Source organism: Elephantulus edwardii, unplaced genomic scaffold, assembly GCF_000299155.1.
Source record: "Elephantulus edwardii isolate Elephantulus edwardi_28Jun2011 unplaced genomic scaffold, EleEdw1.0 scaffold00014, whole genome shotgun sequence".
Lineage (NCBI taxonomy): Eukaryota > Metazoa > Chordata > Mammalia > Macroscelidea > Macroscelididae > Elephantulus > Elephantulus edwardii.
In genome coordinates this window covers 28,829,898-28,852,842 of record NW_006399764.1, presented here as the reverse complement: position 1 = coordinate 28,852,842, position 22,945 = coordinate 28,829,898, and the positions used below count along the sequence as shown (strand labels likewise).

Genomic DNA, 22,945 nt, shown 5'->3' with positions numbered 1-22,945 from the left:
CGTCCACACGGACGGTCAGGGTTATGCAACTTTTCCCGTGCAAATGCCATTTGTCAGGAGGAAACCCAAGCTTCTTTCTTACTTCTGGGCCATGGGCGTCAGGATCTGCTTCATCTCGTCCATGATGAGCTCGCACTTTGCCGGCTGGGCCTCTAACACCTTGTCGAGGGTCGGGTGCTCCGCCGACTGCAACAGAACAAACGCCAAACCCCCTCAATCTAATGGGGAGCTTCCTCCTCCCGACCACCGACTGCTACTGCAGCAAGCTCGTGTGTGCTGGAGCAGAACTGTGCCCCACGGGGTTCTACCGCTGACTTCTCAGTAGACTGCCAGGCCTTTCTTCTAAGGCACTGGTGGTTGGACTAGAACCTCTGACTTGTTGGTTAACAGCAGTCACAGTGTAAATAAACGTACAGGAAACCCTGCTGTGTGCTGTGCCCATGGAGAAATCCCCGAGAACTGATTCTCAGTGTGCACAGGCTCCAGGCAGCAGGCCTGGGACGCCGGATGGAGCAAACTGTCCACCTCCAACAGTTAAAAGAGTTGAAGGTTCAAATCCACCAAGAGGCTCCTGGGAAGAAAGAGCTGGCTGGCAATCTCCTCCCCTAAAAGCAGCACTGACAGTTCTGTGGATTCACAGCTCCACACTGACACAGGGCTGCCGGAAGTGTTCAAACACACACAGACAGACACACATACACACAGCAGCAAGAAGGTGTCACACAGGTGGCCCCAAGAGAGAGCCTAGGGGGCAGGAACGTCTACATGGTCACTGGATGACCACGGACAACATGCACCAGGAGAGTGAAGGGCGTGAGGCGGTGTCTCAAAGGGGACACCAGCTGAGGGGGCGCCCAGGCCCCAGGGACAGTGCCCGGCAGCACAGCCGTCACCTTGAGCAGCTGGAACGTGTTCCCGTAGAGCTCCTCGGCCAGCACGGTGCGCTGCTCCAGGACCGCCTTGTCGTTGTAGGCGTACTCCACCACGGCCGAGGCCTCCGCGTGCCGCAGCATCTTCCTCACCTGGCCGCGGAAGCTGCGGATGATCTCCGCGACCTGGGCCTTGCTCCTGCAGCAACGAGAAGGCAGGAATCCCACAGCCTGTGCTGCCAGACAGCTCGGGCTCCGGCTATGGGCTAAGGCTCACGGCACGGGCTCACGGCCACGGGCTCCGGTTCACGGCCATGGGCTCCGGTTCACGGCCACGGGCTCCAAATCCCACAGCCCGCTGCTAAACCGCTCCTGCTTTCAGCCACCCACTCCGGCTCATGGCTATCCGCACTGGCACAAGGCCACCTGCTCCTGGCTCCTGGCCACCCCCAGTACCGGATGCTGGGACTTAGGGATGTAGACTGCCTCATTCTTCCTCCACGAAACAGATGACTGACTCCCCTATCAGCAGCCCAGTCCCTCTCCACTGTGCCACCAGGACTCCTTAGACCTAACTGCAGAGGAGAAAAATTATGAATGCTGGGTGGCAATGAAACCGAGATCAAGTAGCTCCTCCCTGAACTGGCTCACGAGCGTGCGAGGAGGCTCCCCTGGAACAAGGCTGGCCAGCAGGCATTCTGGCCGCCCTCTATTTCCCCCTCAGGCAGTGGAAGCTGTGTGGCCTCCAGCCAGTCGAGGTCTGTACCTGCCTCAGCTCCCAGCTGAGAGGTCTGCTGTCTGTTCTCTGTGCCCTCGCTTCCATTCACAAAGTGGACAGAGGTGGGAGGGTGACCTGCTTGGAGGCCAAGGACTGGCAAGTAGGAAATGCTCAGTGAATGTCAGAGGCTATGATTCAATTGCAGTCTCTGAGGCACCTCGGAAGAAAGGCCTGCCAAGCTGCTTCTGAAAAAACCAGCCACTGAAAACCCTCTGGAGCCCAGTTCTACTGACACACCAGGGTCACCTGAGGTCAGCGGTGACTGACAGCAACCGGCTTATTGTTAATTTATTCAGCTTCACACAAAGTGAGGAGGAGGGGGAGAGAAAAAAGGGGAAAAAATAAAATCTATATATTTAAATAGACAGAGAAACAGGCATACCACCTCCTTCAGGATTTTAAGAAAAGACTCAACAGAAGTACTTCTATTTTAAAAATCAGGCAGCTTAGCTAGAACACATTTTCTGAAAATTCTTGTCAGCTGTATATGTTTGCAGTTAATTACCATAATTAAACTCAAACAGGTAAGTCCAAGCAAGTTTCAATCCCACTTCAGAGAATTCTCAATTCTGACCCTTCTTTCTTTTCTTGCGATTTGAGTAAAAATTTACAAAGGGGATTCAATTTTCATTCAACCACTCTCACACACACTTTGTAAATTCCGATACTTTCCGCACTTCTTCCCTGTGATTCTCATTTCCCTTGTCCTCTGTCCCTTCCGGTCCTCAGGGATTTCCCCTTTCTCAATCGTTTATGCTCCCCTCCCTGCACCCCACCAACCACCCTCTAAACACTGGAAATAAATGACGAGTTCATTATTCCAACTCTCCTCCCTCCTGCAGAGATCCGGCTGCAAACAGAGGCCGCAGGTGGAGGCAGGCCCAGCCCGTCACACACGATCTGACTACTCACTCCGGCTCACATCACACTCCCCGGAAACACCACGGATATCTCTCAGGACTCTTAATGACACCACAATTTCCGAGCGCACAATCAAGAACCACTGCTTCCAAAGGCTAAGATAAATTGAAACCAAGTTCAAAAACACACAACTCACCCATACATGAGGAATTTCTTAACAACATTCCTGGAATATTTGGCTTTACTCAATTCGACCAAATTATCTGAAAAACAATGAATGACAGCGATTTGGTTTTCTTATTCCAGGGCTCCTGACAGAGGAAAACAAAGGGAAGCTGTCAGTCAACTCCCACTCACAGTGACCCTCTGCTGGGTGCCCGGGTCTGTACACTTATGCAGAGGCAGACTGCTCGCGTCCCTCCTTCAGAGCAGCTGGTGGATTTGAACCCTTAATCCTTCAGTTCACAGTGGGATGTATAACCCCATGGACACCACAAAGGCACAATACTGGGGGGACACCCAACAGCCTCCCACCCTGGACAAAGGACACTGAAAAGAGAGAGCACAGCGGGAAGGTGGCCACAGAGCATGGGCCAGGGACACAGGGAAAGATGGTGAGCGAACCTCGCAGCTCCCCGAAAGCCTCCTCCCGCTGCTCTTCACTGCCGTACTGGATGTAGCACTGGATCACGCGCGTGGTGTCATGGGCAAAGGCGATCTGTGGGGACACCATGAAGGTGGGCTGCAGCCTCCTGACGACTTCCGCTCCCACCTTACCTGCTCCTTCTGCTGCTCACACCTTAGCAGGAAGGCTGGGGGGGGGACAGGGGACGGGGATGGATGACCAGCGCTGCCTGATGACGCTACTGGACACATTTCACAGGTCTAACTGGCATCTGGGGACGCAAAGCCTGAACCATTCTGCCAGATTCCAACCACTACACTGCAAACCAGACCACACCAAAACTGTGGAGTGACTGAACACACACTGTGCATCTCTCAAAGTCAGCTTCTCCAGGAATGAGGCATTTCAAAGTTCACGAATACCATCAGTGAGCTCAAACTTGTCAGTTAGCAGCCCAACACTTAACCCAGGGTGCCTATGTTGTTAAGTGCCATCGCGTTGAGTGTAACTCACAGCGACCCTCTGAACAAAAGATGTTCTATACTGGGCCACCCTCACACTTTCTGACACACAAGAGCCCACTGAGGCAGCCACCGTGTCAATCAGGACCTAGTGGGAGGGCCTTTTTATTTCAAACTCAGTTGGGTCCCTGGGCCTGGTGTTAACTGTGTTTGGGGAAAATATTATTCTAAGTGGCACAGAACCTGTCAGTCACTTTGCTGTACTAAGATAACTTGGGGTTGCTGTGATACTGAAAGCTGTGGCACTGGGGTGTCAAATGCCGTAAGGGTTACCTATGGGCGACAGGTTTTGGAGGCGCTCCCTGATATCAGACAGACTAGGAAGCATGATTGGCCATCTACTTCTTAAATAACAGACCTCTGAAAATTCCATGAGCACTAGAGGAATAAGAGCTCCTACAGATATACCAAGCAATAACTGGATCAAACAATAAACACTTTCTGAGCAACTGTATAACCAATACTCCACTTCTCAGATTTACACAATAATCCCTGCAAACACATCCCGCTGTATTCCTAGCAGTCACTGTATTTCAAATAGAATTCCTCCCCCCTTCTTCTCCCTGCTCCTTCTCACCCCTGAAAATCCTAGAATAGATTAGACCCTCGATAAACAGCTTCCTATAGTGACAGCCACAAATAATCAACTGTATCAAAGCAGTTTTATTCTGTAACAGCACTCGTCTAGTTCAAGTCTTTGTTGCTCACATAGTTATTGAGCTTTTTTTAATGACAACAAATCAGATGCTAAAAGTTCACTCCCTGCCCAAGCCATACTTACAGTTTTAATTTTTCCTCGAATCAGCTTCTGCAAATCGTGCATCAACTTCACCCTTTTTTCTTTGTCACAGTCTTTTCTGTAAATAAGGAGAGAGGGAAGGGAGTCAGCACAGCGGAGTAAAGTTGTTTAAATACATAAGACAGAAAACCCCAACAGTAAGTACTCACCCACCCAGCCCTGCATGATTTCCCATCTGCAACCAATAAACCTGACATTAAAATCAAGAAGAGAAAACATAACTTCTCAGAGGCAAACACTCGTCTCCCAAGGTCTCATTTAATGCCTCAATCTAAGTGCCAAGGGCCAGAGCTTCAGAAGGAACACAAAGCCCAACGCCTCAGGTCAGTGCCGACGCTCAGCGGGCCGCCCTTGGGATTCTGAGAACGCGGATCTGAACGGGAGCAGACTGCATCACCTTTCTCCCACGAAGCGGCTGGGGGACCGCCAACCACTGACCTGAAGGTGACAGCCCAATAGTCAGCTCCAGACATTTTAGGGCTTCTTCTCAGAAGTGAAAAGAATAAACCAAGTTGAGGACATCAAATATGTAGTAAAGCCCATCTGGTTAAGAACAGGCCTTCACTTTCATAGAGTCTTGAGGGATGGACACCAAATCCATTGTGTCTGCCCTATGTTTGCCTAAACATATCTGACACTATTTTAAGGATTCCAGCGGTATTTTTGCCATGGTTGCTTTTGTGTGAACCTCAAGTTGGAACCTACTCACAGCTGACCCTCCAGTGGGTTTTCAGAGGCAATAAATCACACAGGAGGAGTTTGCCCAGCTTTCTCCTGCCAATCAGCTAGTGGATTCGAACTGGGTGCCTTTGGGTTAGCAGTGCAGCTCCTTAACACTAGGCCACCGAGCTCCCTTCTGCCAGAGGGAGACATTCAAATGCCGGAGCCACCCCTGCAGTGTTAAACGTACCCCTTAAACTCCCCAATGCTGTGTCACTTATTCTAAGACTTGCCGCTGTTTCCAGGCACCGTTACTTCTGCAGCGTCTACAATGACTGAGATGCCACCAGGCGGCCTCACCTTCTCAGCATCTCCCAGATCTGCTTGGCCCGGACAATGACGTCATAGTTGGTTCTGTCACTCAGCTGTCTGCTCTGCTTCAGCTCTTTCTTCTGCTTCTTGAAATCGTCCCATTTGGGTTTCTTGGCGGCTGATTCTAATGATCACAGAAGTAACTGTCAATTAAACTAGCCCCCGCCCCGCCCCAGGCTGTGAACAGACATAAATTAGGCTGACGGGATGAGCACAGGCCAGGATCAATATTCACTGGGGACCGCCCACAGGGGCAGAAATGTCCCCACAATCTACACTTTCATTGGCTAAGCAGTGAGTACATTTTAAAATCTATTAACACCAATCATACCGTCATTAATCCAATTGTTTCCAACTGGGTCCCAACAGAAATATTCATGAAGGAAGTAAAGAGAATCATGAAGGCTAATTAAAAATAAAAGCATCTCTTTCATTCACGAAACAAAATTTCACTTTAGACTTGTAAGATTTCTAGGCTTTAAGTATAAGCCAAACAGAAGACATTAGTGTCAAGTACTAAAAGCCACCAACCGAACAAAAACACCAGAAACAGAATGCCACAGCTCATTGGCAGCACATGGGAACCAACTTGTAGGCAACTCTTCGGGTTTCAGAGGCTGTAAACTGCACGAGAGGAGATTGCCCATCTCTCTCCCCCAAGTGGCAACCCAACTCTTTTTTTTTTTAACTCCACACAGCAGGATTCAACCAACCAACCAACCAACCTTTTTGTTATCATCCAACATTTAGCCCACCACATACACTACTATATAAGGAACACTGATATTTAAAAAAAAAACCCACACACAAAAACCAAGCTGTGGGAAAAACCCTCACTTCGAATAAAAAAAATTTCTTGTAAAAAGCAAAATTACCTTGTAATTTCAAAACACAGAAATAACAACAGATATTTTGTTTCCTTTTATGCTTTTCTTCCTGTCCTGCCCAAGCTTATTTACAGCAATCTCTTTCAGGAATCTCTAACCTTATTACTGTCTTTTCTGAAAGCTCTGGTGGCCGAGTGGGTAAGGAGCTGCACTGCCATCACAAAGGTGGATGGTTCATCGCCAGCAGTGGCTTCTCAGGAGAAACATGGACAATCTCGTCCTGTGTGATTTAAAGCCTCTGAAAACCCAAAGGAGTATGAGCTATGAGTTGGCTCCAAATAGACGGAATGAGTAAGCGACTACTTACCTTTTAATTCAACTTTACATTACAAGATTTTTTTCCATGAAACCAAATATTCCTCAAGAACATAACTTCTAACAGCTCACATACCAAAATTATCTAATTCTATTCCTCATTGTTTACTTACGATGAGGCTAGGAAGAAAGGCCTGGTGACCTACTTCCCCAAAATTCAGTCACTGAAACCCTATTGATCATGATGATCTGAACTCACTGTGCATGGAGTCTCCATGAATCAGGGGCCTAAAGTTCAGGCCAACGTCCACGCAGTACAAGGGCCCCACGGGTGTAGGGAAGATAGGTAGGTACTCAGCGTGGGGCGCACAAAGGGATCGTTCACCCTCGCTCTACACGGGGTGCCCTAAGGGATCAGAGCTCACCCTCGCTCTTGCTGTCCGGCTGGAACTTCCTCTTCCTGTTCAATTTATTCGTCTGCTGGAGTTTGCTCTTCAGGACCGCCTCCCCGGGCTGCTTGGCCTTGAACTGCTTCACACCCTTCTTCCCCGGCTTGGTGGAGCTTTTCTCAAAGTTCTTAGAGGAGACTTTGGATTCACCGTCCTTCACAACTTTTTTGGGGAATGTCTTTTTCTGGGAGGTAGCACCTAGTCATGAAAAGAAATCATTATTAATCCCACGACCCTGGGAAGTGGTCTGCTCTATCCATCGGGGTGTGTTCTTTATACAAAACTGCATGTTCCTCAGTGCGACAGAGGGAGCTTGCCTGGTGCGGTCAGCAGAGCTGAGCTGTAACCCAGAGGTGAGGTGTCCTTCTGGTGGTTCAAATCCACCAGCAGTTCCAAGGGAGAAAGAAGGGCAACCTCCTGTGTGACTTACGGCCTTTAACACCCCCTGGACTTCAGGGTCAGCTGTGGGCCTATGCCAACTCAACGGAAATGAGTCTGAGTTTTAGAGACATCATTTTGTCTTACGGTCAAACATGCAACACTTATCCTTGAAACTTAAAATTCTCAACAGAACACTTTCTTTGACAAGAAAATGCTAATATAATATTGTCTAAGGAACAGATACAATGCAGGGGTGGCTGAGTCTGACTTCTACCCACTTTATAAAAGGAAACTGTTCCCATCAATAACATCCAAAATATCAAATAGCTGCACACAGACATGCCACCCACATGTTCCTGCACCTATTTCTACCCATCTTTGGGGTATTGCGTCTCTACTCATAGATTTTACTTACAGTTGTGGAATGTATCAGGGAAATAGGTTGGGGAGAGGGGGAGGCAAAGAATATCACACAATGCAAGTCCAGGTTTAGTCCAGCAGTCCCAAACCAGATTCAATTAGTGAAAGTCTAGGTTCAGTTCAGCAGCACAAATGCACCTCTGGTTTCCTCCATCCTTCAGCAAACTTTATCTCAGTTACAAGTCAGCTTTTCCTTCAATCATCCAGCCAGCAAAACCTATAACTTTGGCCCCATCTCCAGGGTTCCTCTGGTTACATCTTGCCACAGTCTCCTCACAACAGTGCCACTGTCTCTTCACTCACTCTCTCCACCACCATTTTTCAGTGTGGAAAGCATTCTCTTATAACGATCCCAGAACTGTTGAAGATTTGCAAGACCAAGTGTTGACAGTTAAGGTAGCTGGAGACCACGCCCCAATGGGGGCAAACACAATGGTTAGAAAAACCAAATTTCAAGGGTTCTGACAGCACCAAGGTTCATTACAGAAGGTAGAGCTGCATGATAAATCTACCCCTAATTCGACCATTTGGTCAAGAGACAGCTGGTAACCTGCCTCTGGTATCATTCTCTGATTTGCAGCAAATAGTAGGGATGTTATCCACATCTCTGAATTCTACTTTAAAGACTCCAGGTGCTCAAGGTCTTCACACACCTCATTTTCAGGTGTTCTCGAACATAAAAGGACTCAGAGGATAAAACCAACCATCTTAAAACTTAGGAGGTATGCTACAAAGACAAATTAACGGTGCAATCCAAATTTGAGAAAAATTCTCTTCAAAGACTACAGTAAAATCATTTGATACAAGTGTTCTTTTGGCCAAGAAAAGCTGCAAATCAAGGATCTCAAAAATGAAAAACCCTTCAGGGCATCAAACAAAAACCCAAGCCCACTGCCACCAATTCCATTTCGACTCATAAACTTTCTCCTTCACAATTTTCTGCTTTTCTGTTTTGCAACACTGACACCTGATGGAGTTAACTACCATTCCACAACTGCAGATTTCAACACTCAATCCAAAGATTCCCTGCTGTCTGGCTGATTCCAGCTCAGAGACCCTGCCGGACAGAGAAGAGCCACACAGGATTTTCCAGGGTGTCATCTTTACAGATGTAACTACTTCTAAGGTGCAACTGAGGAATTCCAACTGCTGACTTTTCAGTTGGTACCCAAATGTCTCACCAAAGGGCCACCAGAGCGCCTGTATTATTTAGCAACTGGTAAGAAGTTGTCACTTACATAAGGTGCTTGAATCAGAGAGAACATGAATAGGCAGCAGAAGTCACTGGCTGGGATACGGGGCTGCCAAAGAGCATCACATTCACCAATTACTTAGACAATGTCTCGAATGTTCTAAGATTCGTGGGGCAGATGTTAGCATGTGTATACTACTCTCTCCTCCATCTCAGTGTTTCAATCCTAACCTTGGCCCATAATCATTCTGGAGCCTGCTACCTGCACCCTCATCCCACTATCACCCCACCTGTAACTGAGGCCTAAGCCACCACCACAGTGTGAGGTTGGAGGCATGTGACTTACCGCTGCTTTTGTGAAACCTGTTCTTGCCCTGTGATGCTTTAGGGCCCTCCTTCCCTGTGAACTTTTTTCTCCCTTTGACGTCCATCACAGCAACTCTGGAAAACAAAAAGTTAAGAGCTGGAAAGCAGTTATTGTTACTAGTCCCTTAGAGCCCAGGTGGAGGACCAACACCAGGCAGGACGCCAGTGTCCACCAAGCCCAGCCATCACCCAGTCACAGCTCTGAGACTTCAGAACTGAGAACAACAAATCGGCAGGTCAGAGAGCTGGTACCCACACAAACCTGTCATCACACACTCATGGCTCTAAGACTTCAGTGAGAAGGAACACAATCCCAACGATGACACTAGACACACCCACACCCTGACAGCTGTGTCACTGCTTGAAGACAACAGTCTGAAACAGTATGAACTTGAGACAGACTATGACATCAAGTAAGGGCCCAGCATCTACATCTCTTGTCACCTGGGAAACTTTGTGACAAGTTAACCAGCAATGTTACCACTGGATGTCTTGCTATGAAACTGGTAATCATTCAGTGTTGTTTGGTGTTGTCAACTTGATTGCAACTTGTAGTGACCCATGTGATGTAACAGAACTGTCCCACCGGTTCTGAAGCCTGGAATCATTATGGGAGTTGACTGGCAGGTCTTTCTCTCATGGAGCCAAGGGGGGAGTTTGAATTATCAGGCCCTTTGCTTCACCACTGTAGCACTGAGTTCCATAATCATTCAAAATGTTGCAACTAGGTATCTTTATGTCCAAGATGACTCAGAGTGACCTTGTGAGGAAGAGATCAGCACTGCCTAATCCTGTTAGAACCACTACTCTTCTCGAGCCCATCACAGCAGCCACTGCCAGTCCATCTGTTGGTCTGTCCATTTTCATGGACTCTCTATGAAAGTGAAGTCTCATCAGGCTCAATTTTAAAGAGTATTCTGGTTGCAATTTAGGACAGATTCGTTTGTTCTGTTGGCAGTCCATAGTATATTCAATGCTCTTCGTTAAACAAACTCAAATGTCGGCACAGGTCTAGTCTTTGTCCTAACAACCTTTTCTTCTCCCTCCACGCTTCCTCCTAGACAATTTCATGAATTCCTATGCTGAAGACAAGACTCCCAAACGGCTCCTTCATTATGAACTCTTCCTCATCCTGCCCCAGCTTCTCCATCACCTACTTGAGCCCACTCCTACAGTCACTGTGTCAATCCATCTTGGTGAGGGTCGTCCTCTCCCGCTGACCTCCACCTTTCCAAGCATAATACCTTTTTCCAAGGACTGGCTCCTTTGCCAAATCCAAACCATCATCACCAATCTCCTTTCTTGAATTCTAATTTATATAAAACATGTTTTTCAAAAGGCCAACTGGGGCCTGCCATGCCTCTGCCTTTCACATAAACCTCCAGGAGCTGCCACTGCAGGGCGGTCCTCCTTGGCTTCCAGGACTGACTGCCACCTGTCTGAGTTCCAGCTCAGAGAAGACTTCTTCAGATCCTCATTTCCCCCATCTCAGTACTCAGTTCATTTCCTCACCAGCATTCCTAATTTGTAAATGTGCATGTAAGCTGTAAACTTCTCTCAGGAAAAGTGTCTCATTTATAGCCCCGCACGAGATAAGTGACGACTACGCAAAGGCATTCAACTACTTAGATCACAATAAATTATGGATAATATTGCAAAGAACATGGAAGAAGGAAGGACAATCTCCTTTTGTGTGATTTGTTGTTGTTAGGTGCTGTCCAGTTGATTACAACCCCATATGATTGTCTCTGAAAACCCAGGGGGGTCAGCTACGGGCCAGTTCTGACTCAACAGTATTAAACAATATTGTGAAGAATGGGAAATCCAGAATACCATGTTTTATTGACCTTACAAAGGTATTTAACTATTTGAGTCATTACAAATGATAATTAATGTTGCAAAGAATGGGAAATCCAGAATACGCAAATGTGTTCATGCAGAACCTGTATGCAGGCCAAAATGCAATCAAACAGAAAAAGAGCGTACAACAGTTGATAAGGTAAGGTGAACCTCAGGCTGGATCCTTGCACCACATCTAAGTTCTAAGGAGCTCTGGTGGCCTACCAGAAAGGAGTCAGTCGCCCTGGCAACTGAAAGGTACACATTTCAAATCCACCAGGGGTTCTGTGGAAGAAAAATGGACACTCTCCTCCTGTATGATTAACGGCCTTGGAAAATCTGCTGCGAGTGTCAGCCACTGGCTGGTTCCAACATGATGGTACACAACAACATTCAGTATCTCTCTCATTGTCTTTGAATTGGAATCAAGTCATAGCTGATCCTCCGTTGGGCTTCTGAGGTTTTAAATTGCAGGGAGAAGATGGCCCACTTGTCGCCCATGGAGCTGGTGGACCTGAACGGCCAGGTAAGTGTGGTCTCTGAGTTAGTATCTTAACTCCCCACAGATAGGGCCATGCAAGTTGACTATATGAAGAGGAATGTGGCGCCAGGACTGAAGACCAGGACTTAAAAACGATACAAATGTGCAGATGACACAACTTTGCTTACAGAAAGCAAAGAAAGGAAGCAATTACAAAGGAAGTTCTAAGACTACAACCTTCAGTGTGGATTATATTATCTTCACATAAAGAAAACAAAAATCCTCCCAGCTGGACCAGTAAACAGCAACACAAGTTAAGGAAAAGGCTGATGCTGTCAAGGACTTTGTTTTGTTTGGATCCACAATCCAAATGCACGGAAGCAGCAGCCAGGAATTCCGAAGACATGCACACCTGCTGCCCGATCCCCTTAAAGAGTGAAAGAGCAAGAAGTTCGTTTTAAAGCTGGACAACTAACTATTAAGACTAAAAAAAGAACTGATGCCTTTAAGTTGTGATGCTAGCCAAGAATACGGAGTCTATTACGGACTATCAAAAGAATAAGTCTGTCTTGGAAGCAGTGCAGTCAGAAGGCTTATTACATGAAAGGATGAGACTTCAGCTCAAGTACCTCGGCTGGGCAGGTTATCAGCAGGGGCCAGACTAAAAGAAGGGCTTTATGACTGCGATTGCGTGAAGGTCAGGGTGAAAGAGGAAGACAATGCTCGACGAGCAGCAGCCCTCTGCAGAGGACAGGAGCGATGGACTCAGGGCGAAGCAATGCTTCGTGCTCTTGCACTTGGGTCGTCTGGAGTTGGGACTGACTGGGCAGAGCATGACGACCCAGGATCGCGCGCAGAAAAGGACGTTTCCGTAGGACAGGAAGGTCCAGGGCCTGTCCCGCCTTTTACAGGGTGAAGGCAGTTCGGACCACGCCGGGGGCACCGGCAAGAAGGTGGACCGATGCCCCGCCCCCTCAGGTCCCCAGCAGCCCCCAACTCGCACTAGAGGCGAAGGCGAGGGCCGACCCGCTGCCTGCGCGCCCGCGGAGCCGCGAGGCCCCGACCCCACCGCCCAACCAGAGTCCAGCAGCTGCCCGGCTGGAGTTCAGCGCCCGCCCGCACTCACCACGCACGTGGGCACGAAGCACGCGAGGACTCACGCCGCTGCCGCCACTTCCGCCTTCCTGCCTCGCCCCGCCCCTGAAGCCTTGTACTTCCTCTTTCCGGACCGGAAGTGTAGTCAAGGGAGGCGGGGACTGGGGCAGGGGCGGGGTAAAGCAAATTTTGATTTCCGATTGGTCCATTTCTGACACGTGCAAGGTAAAGCCCTACACAGAGACTTTTGGCCCTTGAAAGGGTCCGTATGACAGAAGGCGGGGCAGCAATCCCTAAATGTGGTATTAACCCTGTCGTTTCTCGGCCGATTACATTAGACTGCGGTTGCTGGTGGGAGCTTTGATCGGCCCGTTGAAGGCTCAGGTCACATGCTTGCAACCTGAACCTACATTAAAAACGTTAAGATTTTTAAAGTGAGTTCGTTTGCCTCTCTGGCGGTGCAGGGCGGAAGTTAAACACCTCGAGTTGGCTGATTTGTAATCTAGAATTTTCCGCTTGAGGCGTTTAAGCAAATAATTAAATGGCTCTGGATCTCGAGGTTTTAATGAATAAAACCAAGGAGGGTAAATCATACATGCAAAGTGCTTAGCACAGAGAACGATCATGATCATTGTTGAATAAGTATTATTATTAACGTGTCCGTTTGTTTGGCTCTACACGCAACACTCTTAGTACCAGCAGCCAAAAAATTAAAAGACGAATTGCATTGGGGAAGTGGGCTGTCAGAGACCTTTCCGGAGGACTGAAGAGCAACGATGTCAGTCTGGAGACTAAAGTGCACCTGATACAGGGCCATGGTCTTTCCAACCACTTGCTATGTGTCCGAGAGCTGGAAAATGACTAGGGATGATAGAAGGAGAACTGATGCCTTTGAGCTGCGGTGTTGCAGAAGAGTATTGAATATACCATGACTGCCAGGAGAACAAACAAGTTCTTCCTAGAGAGGGTGAAACCAGGCGGCTCCTTGCAGGCAAGGATTCTGAAGCTTCGTCTGACATACTTTGGACATGTTGCAAGGCGGATCAGTCTTTGGAGAAGAAGTCTTGGGAGGGTTGAGGGACAGCGCAAGAAAGACCGACCCTCAATGAGATGGATTTAGATTTCAGTGACTGGGGTAATGGAAGTAGGTGTGTCAGAGACAGTAAGACTGGCACAGGATAGAGCAGGGTTTAGGGCTGTTGTACGTAAGGTCGCTATGAGTCAGAGGCGACTGGAAGGCACATAATAACAACAACTACACTAACAGGGTGCACCCCATTGTGGTGCAGAAGATTCTGACCCAGAGCCACCCTCCATGGGGTTTCCGAGGCTGTAAATCAGGAAGCAGAGGCTGTCATCTCTCCTGAGCAGGTGGATATAGCCTTTCGTTTCAAAGCCCAACACGTAATAAATACACTGCACTGCCGATGCACCTTCCTAGATTGCATCATTGTCACTTTCCACTTTAAGAAAGTGACATTATTTTAAGATGTTATTTCCTACTTTACAGATAAGGGAACTGAGTCACAAAGAGGTCACTAATTTGCTGGATAAATCTGGTCCATTGATTTCCTGGAGTAGCCTACTATTAAGGTTGATGGTTCAAACCCACCCAGAGAAGCCTGGGGGAAAGGCCTGGAGATCTGCTTCTAAAAGGTGGCAGCCAAGATGTATCTATTAGGACTTAGGTGTAGCAGGAAGTTTTGTTGGCCTAGTGGTAAGGAGCTGTGCTGCGAACCCAAAGGTATGCTGTTTGAATCTACACATTGCTGTACTGGAGAAAGACGAGCAAGCTCCCCTTGTGAGATTCACTGTTTCTGAAAGCCCTCTAGTGGGTCAGCTAGGAATTGATTCCAACTTGATACTGTCCAACAACAACAGCATCTATTGGGAAAGCTTTGGGCTGTTCGTAGGGAAGTTCTGGTGGCCTACTGGTAAGAAATGGCACTGTCATCCAGAAGACATGTGGTTCAAATCCACCAGCTGCTCCACGGGATTAACAGCCTCTGAAAACTTGCTGGAGGATCAGCTCTGGGTCAGTTCTTACTTGATGATACTCAACAACAGTATAAAGTTCAGCTGATAGTGTCTTCAGCAAACAGGTCTTGTTTGTTTTTTCCTAGTGGACTGAGGTAGTGATTGTTGTGTACCATGGAGTCGGAACCCCCACATAGCCGACCCTCCAGTGGGTTTCCAGAGGCAGTTAATCACAGGGGAGAACATTGCCCATGTTTCTCCTGCAAAGCAGCTGGTGGACTTGAACTATGTGCTTTCAGGATCGCAGCACTGCTTCTTGCCACTAGGCCATCAGAGGTACTAAGGGGGTGCAAATCTGCCAAGGATCAAACATTTACAAAGCAAATTAGGGGGTTTTCTCTATAAGAAGAACGGTGAAAATAGGTGCTCTATTTCATTCTTGGGGTTTTTTGACAAGATAATGTTTTTCAAATTTAAGTGAACATTTATAGATCATGTTAGGTTTTCTTTCAATCGATCATACACATTTTTTAACATTAACTACAAAGAGTTAAAGTAATAATTACAATTCCTGGTCAGCTTTGTATCGTATATTGCCTTGTCCCTTCACCCAACTTATTTATGAATTTTTACTCCCTTTCCCTCTCTGTTAACCATCCAAGAACGATTCTGTTTGTACAAAATTGTTTCCTTAGCAACAAAGCAAATTAGTTTTTTACTTAATTAGTTTTTCCACATACATTTTGTTCAACAACAATTAACAATATCAGCACAACTTTTCCCATCTCCTCCCTGTGATTCTGGTTTCCACTAATCCTTCCACGTGTATTCTCCTTCTTTAAGGGTGATGCTAATCACCGCTTTTTGGATATTGACTTTCCTTTCACCCCTCTTATTTTTTGTGCCTGTTATCTATTCACTATTTTTAATCCCCACCCTCTACATAAAATTGATGATGGTTTGGGCTCCTCCAGCTCCGTGACTGAACACTGCCGTCAACGATCAAAGCTCCTTGCTCCCCAAGTTTCCCCACCACCTGCGGTTGACTGACTTTCATTCACTCACCTGTTGCTCTCTGGCTGCAAAATGTAATCCTCAGATCAAGTATTCACATCAGAGCTCTGGGCAAGGAGAGTGGAAAAAGGGATAAAAGCCTCCCCATAGGATTCTGTCCTTTTATCCTAAAAGGAAAAGACCTCAGCAGAGACCCCATTCTACTTAAGCTCCTGAAACTGGGTCACATGTCTAACTCAGGGTCTGGAGGACCACAGATGTGATGCTAATAACAGCAGATCGCCTTTTCTTCCGAGTGAAGTGAAAAGTCAGTTGGCAAATATGCTTTCATTAGAGATGTAACCTGCAATGTGAAGGAATCTAGAGTAGATGTATAAGCTGAGACTGGAAATAACTGTTAGCAAAGTTGCTATTGTGTCGAGTCAGAGCCAACCCATAGCTGACCCTCCAGTGGGTTTTCAGAGACAGTTGATTACGCAGGAGAAGACTGCCCATCCTCCTGTGGAGCAGCTGGTGGATTTGAACCGTGAGCCTTTGGGATTGCAGTGCAGCTTCTCTGGCCACTAGGCCTCCATGTTGTTGTTGTTATGCACTGTTGAGTCGCTTGCGACTCATAGCGACCCTATGTATAACGGAAAGGCCCTAAACCCTGCTCTGTCCTGTGCCAATCGCACCGCCTCCGATACACCCATCCCGATTATCCCAGTCACCGAATCAATCCACCTCATAGAGGGTCTTCGTCTCCTGCACTGTCCCGCCACCCTCCCAAGCACGATGTCCCTCTCCAAGGACCGGTCCCTCCTCACAACATGTCCAAAGTATGTCAGACGAAGCCCCAGAATCCTTGCCTCCACCAAACAATGATTATAATTAATTGGTTCAAGGACATTGATGTCTGGACCACTCCCAGATGCTGCTGATGTGCACCACGCTTACAAGTCACTTGTCTAAGACATGAGGTTCAAGTTGATTTCGTCTTTGCATTAACTTTGTTTTGATTTCTAGTCAAAGAATTAAAAACTAACTGCCTGGCACACTTGTTGAAGTGGAGCATCCTCGACGTGACCACATCTTTCTGGCTGAATGAGCTCTCCTGTGGCATATTCTACACCATTAGACGTGAGAAATGGTTTAAATTGAAATCCTGCCTTTCCTGACATTTCTGGAAGATGTTTGCGGTTTATTCCCATTTCCCACAATTTTGGGCCATTTTCTTCCTTTTTGTAAACTATGTTACGTGTCAGCTGTCTCACATCTTCCTTCCCCCAAATCAGTTCATCAGTATTCTAATTAGCAGCTTTTTAACTCATTGAGTTAATTTTTTTCCTGTTTCTCAAAAACACAAGCACAGGCAAAGGGCATGTCACTGCTGAGACGCGTGAGGGAGGCTTTGGCAGACACTGGCTTCATTTTGACGTCCTAGGAGAATCGCAGATCCATGGAAACGGAGTGGTTGCTAACACATGTTCTTCTGGTGGAAAAGAACTCCTGAGTAGCACGGGTCCTGATTTTTTTCAATACCACACTTTTGCTAAAAAGTGCACGAATATGGTCGAAACATCAACTGAATATTCACAGCATTCTGGCTGTTGTCTGGTAAACACAGAGTTGACCTTGACCTAATGTACCTTCATTGGGGCATCAGAAAAATTAGATGAATTGAAATGAAAGTTTACCTGACTTAGGTATAAAGTGACACCTTTCATGAAAGATTGTGTCAGCACGTGTTGGTGAATTAAAAATAAACATTATAGTCCATGTAACTTAAAGCCCCCAAATGATTACTTGTATGTGGAGCATTTTTATGGTCTTGTCAAACCAAACCCCACAAGCAACATGTACCAGCTAAGCATCTTAGCCACTGTTCAGAGAACAATGAATGTGTCTGTGGTGTGAGTTTCTGGTTTAATTCTGCTTTTAGCATTGGTCAGAGGTGTTTCCCCTGGAAAGTGGTGACTGGTGTTGACTTGTAATTTCTTGACTTTATGAGCAATAATGGCTTGATAATCCAGTACAGGTTTTATTCGGTGGGCAATAACAAAGTTGATTGTTTCTAGAGAGGGATGTTAGAAGAGGGATTAGTGGAAGGGCCTCTGGAGTGCTAAAGCTCATCATCTTCCTCCTCCGCTTTCTCTTGTGACTTCAGCTTACCCTACGCTATTAATTTGACAGATCTTAGCTTGTGGCATGACTGAACCCTTCATTCCTGAGCCATCTGAGACCGTAATCATGCTCTTCTGCGGCAACGGTCACCACACACAGACACAGTAACGCAGAGGCACTGGAGTGCCAAGAACGTCATCAGGATAGTGCACATATCCCTCCCTGTCCTACGGTTTACAGACAGCCTGGTCACCTCTGAAAATCAGGGCTCTTGTAAGAGCCTCTATCAAGACAGTGACTCCATTGCTTACCTGTAGGTTCATGGATACGCCTAGTGTTTCTAAGCTGATTTCATCTGATGACAATCTCCATTGGATTTCCCAGTCTGTCCAGATGTTGTCCATAAAGAACCCTTCCTCTGTCCGCAGGTAGCAAGGCAAGATTTTCTAACGCTATGGATCTCAGAGCTTTGGGATAAGAAATATGACGTCCCCTTGGAGGGTCACTGAGTGTGATGATATCCTTTTTCAGAATCCTGTTTCAGATTAAATTAGGCACACCCTAAAATATGTGGTGTAGATCCTAACCTCTATCATTTGAGAATGGACTGTTTTGTTAATGAGGCAGGATTAGAACAGGGTATATTTTTTTCTACTTGCAATAAGAGCTTAATAACTGTTTCATTTCTCTGCAGTACATTAACAATTTTAGTTTGCTTGGCTCCACAATCAACACTCTTGGTAGCAGCTAAAAAATTAAAAGATGAATTATGATGGGAAAGTCTGCTGTTAGAGACCTCTCCAAAGTACTGAAGAGCAATGATGTCACTCTGGAGACTAAGGTGCACCTGATACAGGCCATGGTCTTTGCAATCAATTGCTATGCATCAGAAAGCTGGACAATGACTAGGGATGATAGAAGGAGAATTTATGCCTTTGAGCTGTGATGCTGGAGAAGAGTACTGAATATAACATGGACTTCTAAGAAAATGAACAGGTTCGTCCTAGAGAGGGTTAATCCAGGCTGCTCCTTGGAGGCAAGGATCCTGAAGTTTCATCTGAAATACCTTGGACATGTTGCAAGAAGGGACCAGTCCTTGGAAAGGGATGCCATGCTTGGAAGCGTGGAGGGACAGTGCAGAAGAGGAAGACCTTGATGAAATGGATTGATTCAGTGACTGAGGTAATTGGGATAAGTGTGTTAGAGATACTAAGATTGGCACAGGATAGAGCAGGATAGCTCCCAGAGTTGATATTGACTCCTAAGGACCCTGCATGTGTTAGGATAGAACTGTGCTCCACTGGATTTTCCAAGGGTTGATTGAGAAGCAGATGACCAGACCTTTCTTTTGAGGCACCTCAAGATGGAGTATTGTTAAGTGCTATAGAATCAGAAGCAATTTATAGCTGGCTCTGCAGTGGATTTTCACAGGCCATATGCGAAGAGAATGCCCTCTCCCTCCTGCCAACGTGGGTGAACGGAGTTTATTTCAAGTCTATTTCTTTGGGCACAAAAAGGAGATTAAAGAAGTAAGTAGAAGAGGGTGGGGAGATGCAATGCAAGACACGTTGTGGTCTTTAAGGAACCAGGAAGCAGAGGCTGAAGAGACACCCGCATGAACAGCAGATCTGAATCCTGTCCTAGTCTCACCATCTCTGACACACTTGAGTCCATTGCTGCAGTCAATCCACGTCAGTGCATCTTGTTGGGGTCTTCCTCCACCTCTCTAAGCATGATGTCCCTCTCCAAGGAAGAGCCCCTTCTAACAACATGCTCAGAGTATGTGAGATGACGTTTTGCCATGTTTGCCTCTAAGGAGAACTCTGGCTGCACTTTCTCCAAGACATGTCTGTTTATTCTTTTGACAATCCGTGGGATAGCCGCACTCTTCTCCATCATCATTGTGTTGTTGTTAAGTGCTGTCAAGTCGTAGACAACTCATAGCGCCCCTATGAACGAAAGACCTGAACACTTGTATAACTTTCATTGTTTCTCTAAGTTCATAGAGTTTCCAGAGGAAAATTATTTTGAAAGTGGATGCCACTCCTGCTTCCAAGCTTGTTTTAATCTGGGAGCTCCACCAACCACTGTCCACCATGGGTGACCATTATCGCATTTGACACATCAGTGTCATGGTGTTTAACATCACAGCAACCGTGAGTTACCTCTGTACACAGCAAGTGGACAGACCAGGGCTATACGACTTAGACCAAAAACAATTAAAACCAGGACAGGGGGCCACAGATTAAAATTACCCACCTTTGGCTTGGTAGAATACTTTTCCACTAGGCCCACAGAGCTCTCTCTGCGACTCACAGCAATTCCACGAACAGATCTAATCCTTGCCCATCCTACGCCATCCCCACAATCTGAGACTCGCTCCAGCCCATTGCTACAGTCACTGTATCAATCCATCGTGTTGAGGGTCTTCTTATCTTCTCCAACCTTCCAGTTCTCTCCGCATGATGTCATTTCCCAAGGACTGAAACCTTAAACTGTCCAACAACATAATTAATACCCCTAATCACACGGCATACAGTCTGCCGCATCAAGAGAACATTGGCCACCAGATGGCACCATTGCTCCTGAAATACCTGATGGTCCCCATGCCCAGAGGCGGTTGGATTATCAGCAATCTAGAGAGAAGTGTTCATTAAAGGTAACGTCTCTTTTAAAAGCCTGGAGCCCCAAGAAGAGGATTGAATGTGTCCCTTTAGTTCTCAGGCAATTCCACAGCACCCCCTTGGTGGAGGGGCACCCAGGAAATTTGCATGGATTCTCTACTCCTCTACCAAGCTCTGGTGACTTGGTCTGTACTGAGGGGCTTCACTGCTTACTCAAAGACCTCCCCTCTCTGTTGGTTCAAATATAACAGCTGCTTTTCTGGAAAAAGACGATCTCCTCTCATGTGACGCACAGCCTCCAAAACCTGATGGCAGGTCAGCTCTGAGTTGGTTCCGACTTAACAGTGATGAGTTTTGAATTTTGAGCACTCTGGCAGCTGGCTGAGGCTTTAACCCCGCCCCCACCCCCGCAGTGGGTAACAACAAATCAGGCTGCTAACTGTAAAGCTGGGGGCTCGAATCCATCAGGTACTCCGCAAGAGGACGACTGTCTCTTTACAATCTCCTTCTGCAAAGATTTATAGCTTCAGCAACCTGATGCAGCATCACCAGGAATTAGGATCAACCCAACAGCCGTGGTTCTCAGTCGTGTGCATGAATTACATAGAATACCAAGATTCAGTGATCAGACTACCTGTGAAAATGTGCTGCACAAGATAAACAGCTACAGTCTTCAGTGTGGATTCTACCTCAACATCAAGAAAAGAAAAATCCTCACCCCTGGTGAAGTATTGTGGGCCAATGCGTAACATCATAATATTCATGGGAAAGATTGAAGTTGTCAACGATTTCATTTTGCTTGGATCCACAATCAACACCGTTGGTACCAGTGATCAAGCAATCAAAAGATGTATTGTTGTTACCGACTGCCTTCGAGTTGAGCATGACTCATAGCGACCCTATGAACAAAGGGCCTGAAGCCCCTCTACAACTATCGACATTTATCAAAGTTCAGAGTTTCCAGAGGCATGTTATTTAGGAAGTGGATGCCACTCCTGCTTCTGAACTTGCCATGGTATGTTACTGTTGTTATGTGCCACTGAGTCACCTATGATGTATAGCGACCCTATGTACAGCAGGTCTGAACCCTTCCCTGTCCTGAGCCAGTCTCACTAATACTGACACACCAACCCCCATCACTCCAGTTACTGTCCTTCTCCAAGGACCATTCTCCCCTGGCCACATGCCCAAAGTAAGTGAGGTGGAGCTTCAAAATCCTAACCTCCAAGGAGAGACTTGGTTTCACCCTTTCCAAGACAGACTATTTGTTTTCTTGGCAGTCCATGGTATGTTCAAGCTCTTCTCCAGCACCACAACTCGAAGGCATCTATTCTTCTTCCATCATCCTTAGTCATTGTCCAGCTCTCTGGAGCATAACAATTGTGAAGACCATGTAGAGATGTATTACATTGGAAAAGTCTGCTCTCAGGGACATTTCCAAAGGGCTGAAGAGTGATGATATCAGCTTAAAGACTAAGATGTGCCTGACCCAAGCCATGGTCTTTTTGATCACTTGCAATACATTTGAAAGTTGGACAATTAATAAGGATGACGGAAGACCCATGGACGGCAAAAAGAACAAACAGGTTTGTCTTTGAGAAAGTGCCATCAAAGTGCTCCTTGGAAGCAAGGACGGTGAGGCTTCATTTCACGTACTTTGGGCATGTTGTTAGGAAGGGACAGTCCTTGGAGGGCATCATCCTTGGGAAGGTGGAGGGTCAGTGAAGGAGGGAAAGACCCTCGGCAAGATGGAGTGACACGGTTCTAACAATGGCCTCAAGTACAACAGAGATGATGCGGATGGCTCGGGAGAGGCCAGGCTTCAGATCCAGTGTTGGCATGCAGCACATTGCACCACCAATGACAATCACAAACGTGATTTCATACATACGCCCAGCGACAAGGACGTGGAGTGGGAGGGCCTGCCCGGGGAGGATGCGATTCATGATACATTTATGATGGGAAGAAGGACACTGAGGGGTCAAACCACAAAATCTCAAAGTTGTTTTGTGATTAGAAGCTCAAAATGCAAACCAAACTCACTGACCTGAGTTATTTCAGACTCATAAGAACATTAAAAGACAGAGCAGAACTGCCCCATGGGATTTCCAGGGTGATAATTATTATATGAGCACACGGCCTCATCTTCCTTCTAAGAGATGGTTAAAGGTTTAGAACCACTGACCTTAAGGTTAGTCACTGTAACCCCAGGGCTTCTCAATTAGGAGTCCCTTACATCAAACCAAATTCACTGCCATCAAGTCACTTTCAACTCAGAGTGTTGCTGTAAGACACAGAGAATTGTCCCGTAGGGTTCCAAGGCTCTAAATCTGAACAGAAGCATACAGCTTCATCTTTCTCCTGAGGAGCAGATAGT

At 46.8% G+C, this 22,945-nt stretch overlaps 1 protein-coding gene across 1 annotated transcript in view; it reads right to left on the bottom strand.

Annotated features, from left to right (window-relative positions):
* Positions 1-9,500, bottom strand: part of KIAA0020 (KIAA0020 ortholog) — a 31,508-nt gene extending 22,008 nt beyond the window's left edge. The window contains exons 1-9 of the mRNA XM_006881367.1: positions 9,416-9,500; positions 8,158-8,168; positions 7,053-7,260; positions 5,474-5,609; positions 4,436-4,511; positions 3,133-3,226; positions 2,705-2,771; positions 894-1,068; positions 83-186 (exon numbers count right to left, since the gene is read on the bottom strand). Coding sequence (XP_006881429.1) covers positions 83-186; positions 894-1,068; positions 2,705-2,771; positions 3,133-3,226; positions 4,436-4,511; positions 5,474-5,609; positions 7,053-7,260; positions 8,158-8,168; positions 9,416-9,500 — 956 coding nt within the window. The remainder of the gene's footprint in view (positions 1-82; positions 187-893; positions 1,069-2,704; positions 2,772-3,132; positions 3,227-4,435; positions 4,512-5,473; positions 5,610-7,052; positions 7,261-8,157; positions 8,169-9,415) is intronic.
* Positions 9,501-22,945: the final 13,445 nt, after the last annotated feature.